Source organism: Pituophis catenifer, unplaced genomic scaffold (genome assembly GCF_029215685.1).
Source record: "Pituophis catenifer annectens isolate HBS135680 unplaced genomic scaffold, rPitCat1.0.hap2 SCAF_6, whole genome shotgun sequence".
Taxonomy (NCBI): Eukaryota; Metazoa; Chordata; class Lepidosauria; order Squamata; family Colubridae; genus Pituophis; species Pituophis catenifer.
Genome location: NW_027256886.1, coordinates 51,120,716 through 51,139,862, shown reverse-complemented (window position 1 = coordinate 51,139,862; position 19,147 = coordinate 51,120,716). Strand labels below are relative to the sequence as shown.

The 19,147-nt window shown below is 35.5% G+C and overlaps 1 protein-coding gene across 3 annotated transcripts in view; it reads left to right on the top strand.

The window, feature by feature from the left end:
- ABLIM1 (actin binding LIM protein 1) overlaps positions 1-18,596 on the top strand; it is a 184,279-nt gene extending 165,683 nt beyond the window's left edge. For 2 of the 3 annotated variants that reach the window (XM_070946092.1, XM_070946091.1), the window contains exons 18-20: positions 2,045-2,109; positions 5,201-5,261; positions 5,637-5,674. In XM_070946092.1, the coding sequence (XP_070802193.1) occupies positions 2,045-2,109; positions 5,201-5,261; positions 5,637-5,674 (164 nt within the window). Of the gene's footprint in view, positions 1-2,044; positions 2,110-5,200; positions 5,262-5,636; positions 5,675-6,688; positions 6,764-8,470; positions 8,552-10,697 lie in introns of those variants that run through there. The other variant, XM_070946093.1, reaches the window with a different exon arrangement.
- Positions 18,597-19,147: the final 551 nt, after the last annotated feature.

The window sequence follows — 19,147 nt, the reverse complement described above, 5'->3', positions numbered from 1 at the left end:
CTGCTGTTAAAGTAGTACTTAGCTGCCAGCTGCCTGCAATTACTGCGAGTTCAATTCTCACCAGGCTCAAGGTTTACTCAGCCTTCCATCCTTTTGAGGTAGGTAAAATGAAGATCCGGTTTGTGGGGGCAATAAGCTGACTTTGTATAAAAAAGAACACTGCTTAGGGGGGCCCAAAAAGCCCTACTAAGTAGGTATATACAAAAGTATGAAGGTGAAGGAATATATCATAAGTAGAATTGTAGAATGTTACTCTGAAAAAATGCTTAAGAAGAAATTATACTCTTTTTGTGTATATGTTGTATAAGTGTTTGTTGTGTATATGTTACGTATGTCTTTTTTAATATTTATATTCAATAAAAACTACTTTAAAAAAAAAGTATGAAGGCTATGGCTTAATGCATTGTAAGCCGCCCTGAGTCTCCGGAGAAGGGCGGCATATATAGATTGAACTAATTAATAAATAAATAAATAAATAAATAAATAAATAAATAAATAAATAAATAAATAAATAAATAATTCCTGCTTTGATCATCTCGGATGAAAAGCTTTTATTGACTCAGTTTATAAGGTAAAGTCTTTCCAGTTTTAACTAAATATATATTTGCTACCAATCAGAAGCTGTTTTTTCTGCATCATTCAGAGGTCTCATATGGATGTTTTGAAGAACATACATTCAACTTTCTCCATGTCTTTGAGATGGCCATAATTAGGGAACTGTTACAGGGAATTGTATAGTCATGGCTGACCTGTCTATGGTAACTGCTTATGGTAACACATGTACTCACCATAACAGCTTTATATAATTAGGAGACTGATTATGTATTTATATGATATATGCTGATGTTTGGGTCTCTTTTTAAAAACACAGGATTTTACCAGCTCTTCATATAAAATAAATAGTAATAATAATAATAGTAGACAGTATATGCATCTCATTTTAAAATGAACATTTAGTTTAGGGAGAAAAAACTATGTCACACTCTTATAAAAGGCATCTTTATGAAAGGATTGCTCTCATGCAACTTATATGAGTATCTCTAAAAACCCAATAAGTCAGTTCATAAAGAATGATTAAGAAAGCAACATTTGTCCTGTTGATTCTCATAGCCTTTTAGATGTTCCCACTTTAGAAGAGGAAATCAGCCTCAATGAGTAATGCAATGCATTCAAGCTACTAGGTCATAACAATATTATCAGACAGGTCTTTGGGGTTCACTGATGCGTTCCAAAGAAAAAGCAAAGATATAATTACTGTTTGCTTACACGAATTTTGTGTATGATATGCATGCTTATGTGCATGTATTTTCATTATAATTTGGGTGGGGGTGCACCCTTTCCAGATCTCTAAAATATATTTTAGACATATTATGCCAGGAGACCCAGGGCCATGATAGTAACAAAACTAAAGGAGGACAAGAATGATTATAGCTTTCATTCTATCTGTCTGCATCAAATCACTTACTTCCAGACAACAATCTATAAAAATGATTCACTTCTGAGTATACAAATGTGTCTTTGTGTATGATTACAGAGAACAGTCTATTCAAGGCTAATCTGAGACATAAATTTAGCAGATTGCTTTAAACAAGCTACTTTTTTTTAACCTCAGACTCTGCCTCCAATTTGCACCATATGGAAACAATAGCAATCCTGGCTTGTAAATAACTACTGACAGAAGAGTATCATTTTGCTTGTTTGGTGTGTGCAAGAAAATAAATTAGGAGAAGAAAGTATGTTTTAAGCAATTTGAATCAAAGATTCAGAATTTGACATTATGTTGAACCATGACCATAAAGCATGACTAGCTAAAGATTGTTTCTGTGTAATATGTAGAGTGATTTGTAGACATCTATATTAGAGAGGAATTGAAAATTTTACATCCAAATTTCACTTACTGGACAAAGTCAAGGTAAAATGATTGCTTAAAAAAATTCATACAGATGCAAATTTACACTTTCAGGATTTTTAATTGATTTCTAAGATGCTGTGATTTTGATGATGTATTTTTATTTCCTAATAATTATTGTTTTCTCCTTCTCAGCATTACATGCCGCTGCTTCTAAAACTTCTTCACTGCCTGGGTATGGACGAAATGGACTCCACAGGGTGAGCAGAGAATTCTTCCCATACAAGAAAATACACTTTAAATTTCAGTTTCTGTTGAGCTCCTAAGGAACAAATAACTGAAACCATTTTTTGTTGCATAACACTAAAACTACAGTTCAATAAAGTTCTTTGGGATACGTATATTAAAAATACAATATAAATAAAAAATGGTCAAAACAATACAATTCAGAAATGTTAAAAATAAAAAATAAAATTAGAAGAATAAAATAGTAACATTATAGCAACAGTACAAAAATTTTACTTAGCAGTCACAATAGTTCTGCCTGTATTTCTTCCAGTCCACCATATTTCTCACTTCAAGTTGTACTGTTAGACTTTTTATGTGTGTTGTCAAGGAAAGCAGAAAAGGGCAGTTACTAAGGCCACTTCACCTGAGAGAGGGCTTAATCAAATGGATCTATATAAACCCAAAATGTCCAGATATTGTTTGAAACTGGCTCAGAAAATATATTATTCATTCACTGAATTATTAGTAGGAGGAGCAAATTAGACATGCAAGATTCTTTTATTACAACAAATCTCAATAAAAACAGTTGTAGATATCCTGTGGAGCTGATTCTGTGGTCTAGTCTACTTAGAGGAACTGACAGTCACCCTTTTATTGACTCATTTATTTCAATGAGTAAATCCAGTGAGGGAAAAATATTGACATATGGACATAAGATGTGAAAAGAAATAAGAGATTCAACTAAAAATTCTTCTCTCACTCTAATCTATCAAGACTCCTTAAAAAAGGAGTACCTTCGAGACCGTCTTCTGCCACCAATAGCCTCCCACTGACCAGTCCGTTCCCACAGAGAGGGTCTCCTCAGGGTGCCATCAGCCAAGTTATGTCAGCTGGCGACACTCAGGGGGAGGGCCTTCTCTGTGGGAGCCCCAGCCTTGTGGAATGAACTGCTCCCGGAAATACGTAAGATCTCCGACCTCCGGGTGTTTCGCTGCGCACTGAAGACCCTGTTGTTCCGCCAGGCAGGGCTATCAACATAATAATTTTAAATTGGGGTATTTTAATTTTTGGGGTTTTAAATCGGCCAAATCTATTTAATTATTTTAATTTTTAATCATTGTTGTGTCCTGTGTTTTTAAATTGGCTGTACACCGCCCTGAGTCCTTCGGGAGAAGGGCGGTATAGAAATAAAATTATTATTATTATTATTATTATTATTATTATTATTATTATTATTATTATTATTATTATTATTATTATTAATTTCTGTTGTTTCTTTTTCCCTTCTCTTGGGGTGGGAGAGAGGGAGTGGAGATTTGTGTCTGCTATCTCCATCTCTTCACTTTTTAGTATTTAGATCATTGGTTCTGGTTCTTTATTTATTTTATTTATTTATTTATTTATTTATTATTCAAATTTCTATACCGCCCTTCTCCTTTCGGACTCAGGGCGGTGAACAGCCAAGATAAAAACATCTATACATAACATCACAGTTAAAAATAAAGTTAAAATAATTTATAAATTTGGCCCATAATTTAAAACTTGTCAATTAAAATCAATATTAAAATTTTAATACTAACCCTAAAATCAAGACAGACCGTCTAACTGAAAAAAATAAGTTTTTAGGGCCCGACGAAAAATCCGGAAGGCGAAGATCACTCGTATCTCTGGGAGTAGATTGTTCCATAGGGTAGGTGCCACCACAGAGAAGGCTCTCCTCCTGGGGGTCGTCAGCCGGCATTGTCTGGCCGACGGCACCCTGGGGAGGCCCTCTCTGTGGGAGCGAACTGGCCGGTGGGAGGCTATTGGTGGCAGAAGGCGGTCCCGTAAGTACCCTGGCCCTAAGCCATGGAGCGCTTTAAAGGTGATCACCAACACCTTGAAGCGCACCCAGAAGTCCACCGGAAGCCAATGCAGCTCGCGCAGGAGAGGAGTCACATGGGAGCGCCCCGTCGCTCCCATAATCCCCTGCGCAGCCGCATTCTGCACCAGTTGGAGCCTCCGGGTGTACCCCAAGGGGAGCCCCATGTAGAGAGCGTTACAATAGTCCAGACGAGAAGTGACGAGTGCTTGAGTGACCGTGCGTAGGGAGTCCCGGTCCAGAAAGGGGCTCAACTGGCGTATCAGGCGAACCTGACAAAAAGCCCCCCTGGCCACGGCTGTCATATGCCCTTCTAAAGACAGCCGCGCATCCAGGAGGACACCCAAGTTGCGGGCCCTCTCCGTGGGGGCCAATGATTCGCCCCCAATAACCAGCGATGGCGTCAGCTGGCTATACTGGGACGCCGGCAGCCACAGCCACAGAATTGAATTTAATACATCATCTGAACATCTTGGGCTATGTACATTCTTTAGGAAAAGCTGTTCCCCCAAAGTATATAAAGAAAATCTCCAGAAGTCAGATAGGAAAACGAAGAATGATGATCCAATGTTACATAATCTGTCTATTCAACTGTTGGTGGATTTTATCATAAATATTATTTATCTATGGAAACTATGTGATAATTACAAAACAGTTTAATTTGTGCATATCTTTCACTAGTATCCAGATAAAACTAGTACAAGAGATGCTGGCTCCATAGGCAGAAGTATGACAAATCTAAAGTTGCTCCTCTCAAGGAAAGGTGTAGTGATAAATTATTGATAAAAGTGAATGTGCTCTTTATACCTTCAGTATACATACTACATATAGCTTTATAGGTATAAAGTACAATAACATTACTCCTGTACCACTGTCAGTTTTATATGCACTTTTTGTGAATGTCATGGATGCTCCCAGATAAGAGGCAGTTTGGTCTGGTTAAAGCCAGACCAAATCAGGAGACTGAGTTCTAGTGTTGCCTTAGCAATGAAAGCTTCTGAGTGACTTTGGACCAATCAACTCTGTCAGCCCAACCCACCTCACAGGCTTGTTGGTGTGAGAAAAAGAGGAGAAGAAAGGAGTATTGGGTATGTTTGCTGCCTTGAGTTATTTATAAAAATAATAAGGGTGGGAAGTTAAAAATAAACGAATGTGCTATTCTCATGTTTTACATGGCCTTTGTGGTGATCTTTTTACTGTCATTCAATGTACAGATAGTGTGATTTACCTGTTCATGTTTTTATTTATATATATACATATAGCCGATGTCCACAGACTTTGGTCAGTACAACAGTTATGGGGATGTGAGCAATACAACTCGAGGTAAGTTTGTAAAGGAAATAGAATGTGAGGTTTGGGCTGGGGATCGTTTTTGAGTTATTTTCAGCATTTATGCTTTCTGTTGTGTTTTTATAGTAGTACATAAGGTCATCTCTCACATACAGCTTTTGGATACCATACTTAATCTTGAAATATAGCTACACTTGCCATTTGTTGAAAAAAGGGTGGAGAGGATGGTTCAACATTATATTCAAACTGAAGATGACATTGTAAAAATAAAATTTAAATTTAATGAAGGCAGAAAATATATGTATTTTGGGTTGATAATTTTTAGGAAAGGCTCTGAACTTAAAACTTTTGTTCAGAATAAATCTTATCCTAATTATGTGTCTTTTCTCAATATATATCCCTTTTCAGATTACCAGGTTGGTAAAGATTTTCGTCCATCAAGTTAAAAGAAACAAATTCATCAACAGTGCATCAACTATGTTATTCCCATCTTAGAAGAATTTCTTAAAAGTTGTTAATCTGCTTGTTTTATTATTAATGATATAATTATGACACTATGGGAAAGAGTGTTTTACTGTCAGTTTTGTGATTCGTTACAGCAAACATTTCTAAGATTGTAAAAGAAGCAATGAGTGATAGTTCTCTCATTGATGGATTTCTCCTAATTTCTTTGTTACTATCCAAAGAAAGTCCAAATATAATTCTGCTTATTCTGTAGTTATACCTTTGGTCTTCTTCTCCAGATGGTTTCCTGTCTTCTTTATATTTTATTGTGGTCATGGAGTAAAAATCTGCCAAATGGCAGTATAAAATGGCCAATTAAAAATGTAGTGTTATTTTTTAAACATAACCCTTCTCTTTACATGTTTGAATATTACTATGGTATGGAAATCTCAGAAAAGACTTTATTGATGTAGAAGGAATTACAAATTTTACTTGTTAAAAAGGATAAAATGCTTTGGTACAACTGGAAAGCAACTAAATATTGTAAAAATGGTAGCAAGAACTAAAACAATGAATCACTCTGTGAATGGTAGTTTTCCTACCATTCCTCATTCCCTGAATAATGGGGTATGAATATTCTAGGTAAGCAGAAGGGAGTATATTTTTAAAGAAGTTAGGCCCTAAATATAGAATATTTGACATTTTTAGAACTGATACAGTAGTTTATGTTTCTTGTGACCAAAATGTTATCTTATTTTGTCAATTGGTCTTTGGGAAGAGTCCCTGAGAAGCTTCATAATTGAAAGAGACAGTCATGAATAAAGGCCACTTAAATTAGGAGCCACATCTTTTTGTATAGTATATATAGGGCATAATTATATCTATTATACATATTTCTCTGGAACCTTACTATACGTTCATGTGCATACACAGCATGAATACCTTTACTCTATTTGTGGGTTTGTGTGGATAAGGATGTAATCTATGTATTTGATACCTACATGCTTCTGATACAGTTTCACCCAGATGGTCACGTCCCTGGAATGCGAATGGACCGAGGAGTGTCTATGCCTAACATGTTGGAACCAAAGGCAAGTGCTGATCTTATTCATTGTGCTTCACAACAATGAAGGGTAATTTTTGGAATGACAGCATTAAAAATGTGGCATCCACCTTTTAATTTGTTTATATATATGACACTCCTCTCTTTTTCAGGGCAATAGGACATCCCCCTTTATTTGAAGTTAGCACATAGGTTAAGGGATTTAATATATAGGAAATTAGACAGCAGTATTCTAGGTGGACCTAAACAAATAGACATTAACAATCGTGTGAAATGAGTTAGACCTGCTAGTAATGTGACAGTATTAATTGGAATAAATGAGTAGAATGCAGCGGGGATGAATTCATTCTTGGTTGTGCTGCATGCACAAAATAAAATGGAAATCAAAGCAGATGTTCTGATTGCAGTCCCATTGTATACATCTTTATTCAGAGGTAAATCCTAGTAATTCAATGAGATTTATTCCCAGAGTCACATGATTTAAGAATAGGATCTCAAAAGCAATCCAAAGTGTGCGTGCAGGAAAGAGTTGTTTTCAAAACCAGACTAATTAGGGTTGTGCATTTTCTTTTGCTTATAACACTAAAAGAATGCAGGAATTGCTAATTGTCTCTGTATATCTCATTATTTTTGATGTAGTATAAAAAAGGGGAAGGAGACAATTTTAAGATGTGAAGAGAAACAAGTTTGAACTGAGATATACACAGTGAGAAAGAATCACATCCCTTATTCTCTCTTTCTTTCCCCTACTCCACACAAAACTACAGTGACATAAATAAAAAAGCAGATACATATATATTCATGGCCGTTTACCCTTAGTGTTTTTCAGACAGTCTTTCTGGAAACTCTTCTTTGTTGTTCATTAATTTTCTTGGTCACTGATACAAGATATCTGGTTAGTTCTTAAGAAATATGCTCAGAACGTATAATAATGTCCTGGTCATTGTGGTTTTAACATATGCAGCCCTAATTTGGGATTGTAGAGACATGGGAAAATTAAAGCTTATCTCTGAGTATATTTAGTTGAAATCTTCAGAGGCTGTAAATACAAGTCATCCACTGTCACACTGAGTTCACCCAACATTGACTTCAAAAAAAATAAGCCAAATCCAGACAAATCACATTCTGGTTTTGCACAATATGTGAATGCAGCCTTACAGAGGCTTTTTTATATAGTACTGATTTTTAGTTTCTGACATTTATTTTGTTAAAGCTCAAGGTTCCTGCACAAGATGCTTGCACTATCACATATAACTAGCTATAATGGGTGTGTGTGGTATGATTACTAAATGGGTATGTAGGAAAGTAACTTTAGTTTAACTTAAAAAGAGAAATGGACAGGTCAAATATAAGCAAAGGAACGGCCAATGAATTAACTTTTTAGCAAAGTGTTTGCTTCTGAGCACATATGCCAAGAAAATAAAGGCAAACCCATGGTGATCTGTAAAGTAAGAAGATAGTAAGCATTATCCATAAGCTTATCAAGGACGGAGGGAGGGAGGGAAGGAGGGAGGGACAGAGAGAGACAGAGAGAGACAGAGAGACAGAGAGAACATAGATGGGGGATATCTTTATAATTATGAGACTTCATTGTTCAGTAACAAATATTCCAAGGAAGCCATGTAATGAACTTGCAGCTGTCTTTTGACAATGACCACATTATACTTGTGAATTTGATGTCTATTTGTGGCATTTAATAAATTCTACATAAAGGCCTCTTCTATACGGTTAACAGATATTTCCTTACGAAGTACTCATGGTGACCAACAGAGGGCGAAATAAAATTCTAAGAGAAGTGGATAGAACCAGGTTGGAGGTAAGAACCAGGTGTCGGGTTTGGCATTAGAAGAAAGTTTTGAAATTATATGGATTGCTGGTTACTCATAACCTTACAAGATAGTGCATTTATCTGAACTAATTGCTTTATACATACAAAGATAACTAATACACCAATCCATGCAAGCCTGCTCAGAAATAAGCTTCACTGAGTTGAGTGATCCTTTCTAAAGTAAATATGTATAGAATTGGAGCCACATGTATCATAGTGTACAGCCACACTTTTCTCAAGGTTATACTCTAGTTGTAGAACTGTTTTCAATCACATGACATAATGATGACACCAGAGTATATAGGGCCCAATTATTTAGTGCCCCCACCAGCAACCTAATGCATCAGATTTAAGCCAGCTAATTTTGGCATTGATTCTGGACAAATATTAATGGGATTGCAAGCTACATACCTCTGCTATATAGAAATACTTTGCCTTTCATGCCCATAATAGGGATCAGCTAAAGGTATAAGATATCTATCTTTTTAAAGAAAAATGTGCAGGCATATTCCTAGAAATAAAACCTGGTCGACTGATTTATTTCATCAAACTCCACCTATACCCAAAATGTTCCAGTTTAAGTTTCACTCTCTTCCATTGTCAAATACAAGGTTTTAATATAGCCCTTGTGTGTATACAGTAGTGGCCAAAACTGTGGAAAAAAGTGTATTTTTGATGTTTGATGACTAATAACACCACTTTTTTTTTAGTAGTACCATAAAATTATATATCAATGGAAAGATAATTTAATCAAGAATGTAATGCAACAAAGTCTGTCAATTATCTGTATTCTATGAAAAGTTATAGCCAAATAACCAGAACAAGGAAGCATAACTTGCTTAGGTTGATATCAGGTAGCTTTCCTTCATCTGATTGTAGCCAATAAGCATGAGTGTTTAGCGAGCCAATCAGGTGTCATCTTGTTTTGGCAATGAGCCAATCAGATCACAGTAGGATTCAGTTATTGATGTCATATATTGAAGCTAAGGAGAAAATTTGTCAGTGTGTTATGTGAACACTATCAAGTTGGTTGGGTTTTTTTGTGTTCTTTCATTTAGTGAGCTTATACAACGTAATAAAATTAAAGTAATGGTGCAAAGAGTTGACTGGTCGCCCAGAAAGTGATGTAAAATAGTATTATTAAGTGAACAAGGCTACAGTTATAAAGGAATTAGAAGAAAAATTGGTGGAAACTTAACCAAAGGTGGCATTTCTAAGTGTTTGAAGAAGTATAAGGAGACTCAGTCACTACAAAACCACACTGGTAAAGGCAGGAAAAGATGCACAATAGCAAATGATGATAGAAGAATTAAAAGACTGTGCCTACATGACAGAAGAAAATCATCTGGGTGTATACAAGATGAAATGGCACAATGCAATGTGAAGTTGAGGGCAAGGACTGTTTAGTGCAGATTTCAGGAATTTGGCCTAAAATCTAGAATTCCACGAAAAAAGCTACTTTTATCTCTCAAACAAAGGTTGAAAAGCATTACATTCTTGATTAAATTATCTTTCCATTGATACATAATTGTATGGTACTACTCTAAAAAAAAGTGGCATTATTAGCCATCAAATCTCAAAAATACACTTTTCCCAAAAGATTTCCACAATTTTGGCCACTACTATAGCTGCATATACTAGGTTTTCTTTATGCAGATGTCACCACAGCAGCATTGTCAGGCTGCTCATGTATTGAGTCTTCCAGATATTGAACATCTCAACAGGAATGTAGTCTCAAGACCTCTGGAGGGCACTTGGTAGGGAAAGGCTACCTTGAGCTAGACAAGCAACTGCTCAATCTCTAAATTGTTTGCTGTGTTATCTATTGCAATACTTGACTATCATTCCTACTGGCTAGAAATTATGGTTTCCATCTCATTACTTAAAATCCCTGAAGAGTAAAATAAAAGGGAGGCGGGACTCATTCTAATATTGGATGCTTTGGTAGCCAAAAGATAAAAATCCAAAAAGGCCACATGGTGCTTGCTATAGGACACTGGCCTTATCCATTGCTCAGGACTTTATATTACACCTGGTATATTAGATCTACTATGTTGAGAGTAATGCTGTGATATTTAGATTGCCTGTTTCTACTTCTTGAGTGATAATATACTTCTGCCTTGTCTTTCTTTAGCGTCATTTAGCACCTGAAGTTTTTCAAGAAATATTTGGCATGACAATACAGGAATTTGATAAGTTACCTCTCTGGAGACGCAACGATATGAAGAAGAAAGCCAAACTCTTCTGAATTCTTCTTTCTTTGGAGAGGGAAGATATCATGTAATAGGATAATGTATTATAATCGAGTGCAAACCCTCTTTGGACGGCAAACAGTCAAGAAGGTGGGGAGGAGAGAAGGGACAATCTGAGAAAGGCACATACTAATGCCGTGAGATTGTGCAATGGCCTGTCAAGCTTGCCATAGGCAGAGACATGAAAGGTTCTTTGTTCAAAACTCAGTCATGGTTTTCACTCATGAAGTTTTTATATGGCATATATATTCAGTCTTCTGCCTTCCTCATTTTCCCTTGACTTTCATTCAAAGGTTGAGGACACTAATTGAGAAAACCCAGGAAGTGCCCGTAGGATGCCAGCTCACAATTGTGTGGTCATGGTCTTTCCAAGCAATGAATGAATATATTCTATAGTTAAGTAAGGAGTCCTGTGTAATATATTTATCCTCTGGGCACAGCTATTACAGTTAATTGGCCTTATTGTCAAACGGCTTATTTTTTCCGTAGTACCCATCAATAAAATAGGCTGCTGAACAGAGGTATTCTGCTGTGCTGCATACTAGCCATTTTTTTTTGAAAACAAGCTCCCAGCTTGCACTTGCACATATCTGGTAGTAAATTGCCAGGTTTTGTTGTTGAAACTCTTTGTTCCTCCATCTTTTCCTGCATTTCCTGCATTAACATATAATTTTTGCTTTAAACCACTTGGTTGAAAATTAACAAGAAGAGCAAGCATGTAAACCAAAAATTGGTTTCTCGGTTTAATGATGAAGGAGTTATTTCAACTATCACATTAAATGTAAGCCATAGTGTCATGCAATCGTAGGTTTAATTTAGATGTGACCTTTGCTGTGTGAAAATCACTATGACATCGTGTGGTCACGCATTGCTTGATTGTGCTTGAAAATAAGCACTGCGTGGGCCAATGTATTAATGTTGTTCCTTTTCATGTTAAAATAAACAATATTAATCACACTGGTCCAGGAAAAAGAAGGTCTGTACAGGGGCAATAACTTATTGTGATCAACCAAAAAGCATACAATCATGTACAAACTCTAAGACTCTCTCCAGTTCTCCTCTCATAAGTTGTAGGATCTGATACATGATCATCTTTCATAGGATCTAGAATACATTGCATTGGCAACCTTCAGTTTCAAAAGACTATGGTATCGTGCTCTGGATAGAGGTCCTAAAACAGTATCTGGTGTGACTAAGAATAGGTGTCCTAGAAAATCATCATGCTGTCATCCTTACTATGAAACTGAAGACTGAAGAGTGTTTTGTGAGATCAACTAATGCCAAGCAAGTCAAAAGATTGGACATTTTCAAAGTACTCTACATAGCCTGTTCCAGGATTGGAACAGCATTTTTCAATAGCTAGTACCATCCAACTGCAAAGGTTACATTTGAATTTTTAAAAAATGTCTACCAGAATAGTGAACTTGGAAATGTTATTATTATATTTTAACTATTATATGGAGTGACTTTGCTGCTACACAGTGATCGTTCAAGCTATTTTCTTGTATGCACTGATAATATTGCACAATATGTCATGTTAAACATTGTTTAATTTGATTTTCTTCATGTAATCACTCATTATTCATATAAGAAGACTTGAATTTTGTGTTATTTTACTATACACAGTTGCAAATAGGTTTTTTTCTTATTATTACTATCAGTGCCTGAAAAAAAAAATCTTTATCTTGGGCAATTTCTGAATCAAATGATCCGCTCAACTACATGCAGCTTTTTTTTTTAGAGGATATTGTGTGACCTGGCCTCTTGTCTACCTAAATTGCTTGGTAGGTTGTATATCTTCCGTAAAGGACACATAACATTTTCTTTGATAGAATCAGAAGCCATTTTTGGCTGACAATAGGGTGCAGTGATACATTAATTTTTTACCTGAGTGATGACTGCCACTATATAAATTTTTACTTTTTCTCTTTTAATGTGCAGTTTCTGCCAACAGTGTAATCCTGTATATATATATATATATATACAATAGTTTATACTAATTTAGAAGCAAAAATTTGCTAAATCAAATGAAGCTTGTCATCTAGTAAGTCTGTGTAGCATAGATGAGGAACCTGTTGCTCTCCAGATGTTGCAAGACCTCCCAACTCCTGCTTTTCTTACCATTAGCCGGGGGGGACGGACGGACAACATTTGTTAATGTTATTCAACAACATCTGTAAGGCTACAGATTCCGTATCTCTTCCCATGTTTAGATAGCCTTATTGTAAGGCTTATGCAGGAAGGACTTGTAGTATTTTTTGCTCTTACATTTAAGAGCTAAGAGTAGGTGGATTCCAGTGACATATCTAAATTCATAACAGGTGATCAAGATACTAATGGCTAATCCCTTTGCTCTTAGTTTATTATCCTCCTAAATTAGGCTACTAGATCTGGTCTGCAAAAATCCAGAAGACCATGATGTGGAAGCAAAGAAAGAAGAGTTTTATTTGTGGCCATTTAATGATTTTTGCAGCCTGTTTACAAAATGATGGAGATTTTCAGCATATCAGTACAGATGTTCATAAGATTGTGTGGCAGAATTCATGTAAAATGTTAACTCCATCAAATGCTGATCATTTTATCACATTGTAATTAGCTGTGAAAGGATGTTCAACAGAAAAGATCCAGATAAAGAGGTCTGTGCAGTCCTGAGCTGGATGGGGGAAATGGGGAAAAGATTCAGGGTAGCCAGACCCTAAAATCTCTCATGATATATCTGATGCCTTAGAAAGCTACCAGCTTGGCAAGATTCTGTAAATTAGATGTAAACAAATAAAGGATTGGACATGATTGGATCTCACTGGGCTTGGGCCTGACAATAGGAGAAGGAATGGCACAACCATACTGGTGATATGTTATTGTTTGTAGGAATTTATCACCTGGCCAAGGATAATTTTTCTTTAGCCTACTTCACAGGTTCCCGCAAACTGATGTCCTCCAATATCCTATCCTGGGCTTAATATATTCTAGAAATTAAAATCCAAAATAGCTGAAGGGCACTGTTGGGCAATAGTGAGAGAAGAATGTCCAATAATCACAAGAATAAATATATTATGACAGGAGGGGAGGGGGCAATCATGCCACATGACAGTTTTCAGCTTTCTAATTCTATTATCTCAGGCAATATTACCAATTAAAACAAATAGTAGCAGGAGTCAGGAGGCTCAAGGAAACTGTGTTTAATTCTGTAATTTTCTGTAATTATGTATTCGACTGACCTATTAAACTAGCTATAATTTAGTCAAAGAGGACAATTTGATGAGTGATTTACGAAGGAATGTGCTGTTTATCAGAGAAATTGGGCCTTTGTCCCAAAAGCAAATTCTAGACTGGAAGCCAATCAGTTGAAGAGAGCCATCCGAGCTGCCTCTTTTCCTGGACATGTTATTGCTTCAACTGCACATCGATGGTTTCTGTGTGATTAGGCATCCTTTCTACTTTTTTGTCCTTGGTTCAGTGCTTTCGTACAAATGAGCTCTGGACAGACATTTGTATCTGGTGCACAAAAAGGATTAAAGCAGCGTATCGTAATTGCAGTTCATTGAATTAGCCAACATCCAGCCATATCTGTGCTTCCTCTTTTTTCATTCAGGATGTTTATATCTTGAAAATTAGAATAGTTGCTTCCCATCTCCTCATGGAATGAAATCTCCATTGCCTTTTTATTTTTCAATTGCATTTCCCTAAACTGAGAAGTAAAAGGTATAATCTACAGCATGGCTACTATTGGAAATCATTCCATGTATGCTTCATATTGCCTGGGAAGCCAAGCATTTATTGGTTCCAACCACAAAGTCCAGTGTTTCCCCCCCTCATTCTTGATTAATCTTGATTTAACAAAACCTGAATTCTATATTCTCAGTTTCCACACACATTATTCCAAGAGCAGTGACACTTTTTACCTTTCAGAACGGGGGTATCAAACTTGTGTCATTCACAAGAGCATCACGTGATATATTGGGACTTTTTTCTCCTTTGCTAAACTGGGCATGGGCGTGGCTAGCGCATGAAGCATCTGACCTCTTGGCCGCAAGTTTGACAATCCTGTTTTAGAAGTAAGTTATTCCCTGTAAATAGACTTTCTCCTTTAAGATAAATAGCAAGTTAAGATATCATTTCAATGCTTTGCACACTCTCTTACACCCTGAAACAACAATAGACGGGAGGGAGTTACTAAAAAGAATGCAGATGAATTCATGATTAGACAATTAGTTCATCTCTGACCAATCCCTGTAATTCCAGAAAAATGTGTGATCACAAATGAAAATTTAACAGTTGATGACAATCCTTCAAGAGTAACAATTCCTAGCATTATTCATCAGTAGTTGGGCTCTTCTGCTGCAAAACAACATTGCAATTGGGTTTCTGCAATTTCAGGATGAAAACGATTGTTATTCTGTATATTCTACTATTATTTGCTGACATGTGAGTATGACATACTTTGTAATCTTACAATTATGGATAGATCGGGTTTTTTTAAAAAAAATGTGTTACAAGTAGTCCTCCAAGTACGACACAATTGAGCCCAAAATTTTTGTTATTAAGCGAGATATTTGTTAAGTGAGTTTTGTTAGGAAACTGCAGCCATCATAAATATGAGTCAGCTGCCAAGCATCTAAATTTTGATCACATGATTATGGGGATGCTGCAATGGTCATAAATGTGGAAAACGATCATAAGTCACTTTTTTTCAGTGTCGTCGTAACTTTGAACGGTCACTAACTGAACTATTGTAAGTCAAGGACTACCTGTATTTATTTTGTGAGGAAGTACAATTTATTTGGGAGACTACTTCCCAATTATATTAATTTTATAAAAGAAGACTTAAAAGGATCTTACTACAAATATAAACGACCGAAAACCAGCAAACATATTTAATGTGGTGCTAAAATGGAACTGATTAGAAAGACTGAGCTTTTTCCTTGTATTGTTTTACAAATGTGCTAATGACTTGAAGTGCTATTGTACAAATAATTTGATTACGTAACTACCTACTTACCACTATCACCATTCCCCACCTTATATGTATCCAAAAACACATTTTAGCCCAAATTTTAAGATTTTTTTTAAAAAACACTGATTCAATTGTATTCTAATGGGAAGAGTAATACCAAAGCTGAGGTGAAGTAGATAGGCTTCACTGTAGTGATATACAAATTCACCACCACTATTTGATAAGTTATTGCACACAGCAAAATCACATCTCTTAAAAATGCAAGTAAATGTCAAAAGATTAATAAGCAACACATGGCTATTGCAGAATGAATACTGTACTGTGGAAGCACTGCAGAATGTAGATTGTCATCATGGAGGACTTGTGATGTGTATTGTTCAATTATTTACCTTGGTAGTGCTGGGGGGGTGGGGTCAGAAACTATATGAGAAGAAAATTATCTACAGAAGGATAATTTATTGGTGCTTATCTACATTGTATGATACCCTTTCTTCTGTTGTACGTTTCTTCTGTATTTTGAATGCAACCTACTAAAAAGGGATATTTTGGTTCAGATCCTTTTTCATGTTACAATTGCATCTTCCCACTTCCAGGAAAACTGCATCAGAAATATAGTATGAAGAAATGAAGCTAAATTGCTTCCCAAAACAGAGCTATTAAAAAAATATATATTTCTTGGTTTGAAAAAACAGCGGTAGCTCTCCAAGATTGTCAAGGCAAGCTTAATTCCAAATATATAAATTCAAGAAACATGAAAAAGGGTCTTTAAAATATTTTCTTCAATGTGCAAAATAATTTCTAAAAGGAAAAATGAATATGTTTAGTACCACACTCTTGGGATATTCATCCATGTGTAAAAATACTGTAATAACCCAACATGAATTTGTTTCCCAAAGGGTTTTAACTAAAATCACTGAAACATAAATTTTGCTTTAAGTGCCTATAAAGTTAATTTATGGCAAATATCTCTTCAAGAGTATAGATTTTAAGGGTATGGATTTTACATCCAAATCTAAGGCTATCAGATTTGAGTTTCAAGAATCTGGTAATCCATGAGTTGGAAGGGCAAGGTATTGAAAAATATTTTTATTGTTATTTCATGATTTTTGCATATCAATCTGGTAGCCCTACCAGAAATCTGTTTCTTCAAGAATGAGTGCTAATTTGCACACCAACTTCTGATCCCAAATCAAGCCCAGTTGAATCAGATGGTAAAGGTTGAATATTAGACTTTTTCTCAGCCACCTAGAGAAGAATCTGCTTATTCGGTGCTAAGAGTAGTATTTTCTATAAAGTAGTTTAAATTACTGACAATAGTTATAGTGATGAAGCCATATCTCTGATTTTTAGGGACATGACTCTAATTAATAATATTTTGCTTAAAATCTCAAGGTTTAAATTTATCCATTTGTCCCATGACCAGCCGATGTTCAGAACTGAAAAAAAAGCCTTTTTCAGAATTTCCCCTTTTCTCTGCCTCTCCCCCTTTTTATTGTTATTATGGAATAGCTCTGATTAAGAGCCTTTGTTGAAAGAGAAAGCCACCAATGCCTATCTATAGAGTTAAATCTGCTTCTCTGCAAAATGGCCATTGTTGCTATTCATGCTGTTTGCAAATGTCATCCTAATGCCACTATAATCTACATTGCTGTTGTACTCATACCAAGTAGATGAATAAAGTTTTAAACTTTATTCTTACCTATTGTTCGGATGTTTTTTCTTTATTCAGCTCATGTTAATACAGTGAAAATGCATTTGGTCATGCTTGATGATAAAACTTGTGATACACTGTTTGCAAAACAGAGGATATGTTGGGAACAATTATTGACGAAATTGTATACATTTTGAAGATCTTCTGGTATTTTCTGAAACGATACTTGGGGGATTGCTCAAAATAGGGTCAGTATTCCCTTGGCCACAAACTTTTTAAATTATTCAATAATTATTATTGTGACTGATAAATAACAGACACATGGTTTTGAGATCTCAGCCTTAATTTCAGGGTTATTGTGTAGGCCAACAGCTTTCTTAATGTCCTAGAATTAACATAGCATGATTTGTAAGAGTTATGCACAATTATAACATTTTTGCAAAGTTTATGGATTGAAAATGTAAAATTCGTTGTCCACAGCCTCTCATTCAACGCAGAAGAGTACGAGTTTGTAATTACTGTATTAGTCAAAAGCTAAAATTAGAGCAGGATGTGGTTAGTAAAGTCAGTAGTAGACGACTGATAAGAGCTATGCAACAGCAAGTCACAACATAATATAGAACTGTGGGAGATAGAAGATAAACTTACAAGTACAAAATGGAGGAGATAGGTGAAACAACAGAAAAGATTGAAATGAAAAAAAATCTTAGAATAATAATTTATTAAAAATGAACACAAGTGAGCAATGTGATTGTACAAAAAGACAAAGAGAATTTTAGACTGCATCAAAAGCAGTTTGTCAAATCATTGAAAAGTTATATTCTGCACTGAACAGATTCTATGTCAATTATTGTGCCATTCTAGGCAGACTGGTTTAATTAACTCAGAAAAGGCAACAAGGGCAATAAGGAAAGTAAAAAGTCCAATGAAAGCAATTGATGGTATTGGAAATATTTTGGATAGAGAACCTGGAAGGATGTGACATGAGAAAGGCATTGTCTATTTTATCCAGAGCTCAGAAAAATGAACATGTGATAGAAGACACATTTTTATTATGTAATAAAAAATAATTCTTAAAAAGAGTGTTTTGAAATATTTTAAGATACATCCCTTTCACCCAGTTCAACGATCTTATTATTTATTTTAGTGTTTGCATTTTAAAGTTTCTATTTTCTGTTTTTGTCCTTTAAACACTGTTAGCTGTCTTGCCTCTTCCCCAGAAATGAAAGATGTGATTGATGTAAATCAAATAAAAATGAATAAGTCAACCACTGCACCGGCTGAAGGCAATCACATTAATCATAGAAAGATATCTCAATTCACAATCTTATAATCTTCATCCTGGGCAACAGATTTTTTTGGTTGTTGAATGAACAAACAGTGGAATGTGTTGGTTGCTATATATATGAAAGTGTCAGGCCAAAAGCCAAATTTATTTCATATTTGAGAAGCCAAGAAGATGTCACAATGATCATTTAGGCAGCCAGCCTGATATTTGCTGTGCACATTGACCCTAGCAAATGATTCATCATCATCATTCTTCATACTTACTTAAAGCCTTTTCTTCTCAGATAATGAAAAAACTAAATTCCAAATTCTAAAAGTCTGGTTTTCTTTCCTGCTTCCTGATACAGAAATAATTGTGAGTTTCTGACCTCTGAGTAATGATTGAGGAATGTATTACATCTCCCAACACAGCAGAGCAGCTGGTAAAGTGAATCTTCACA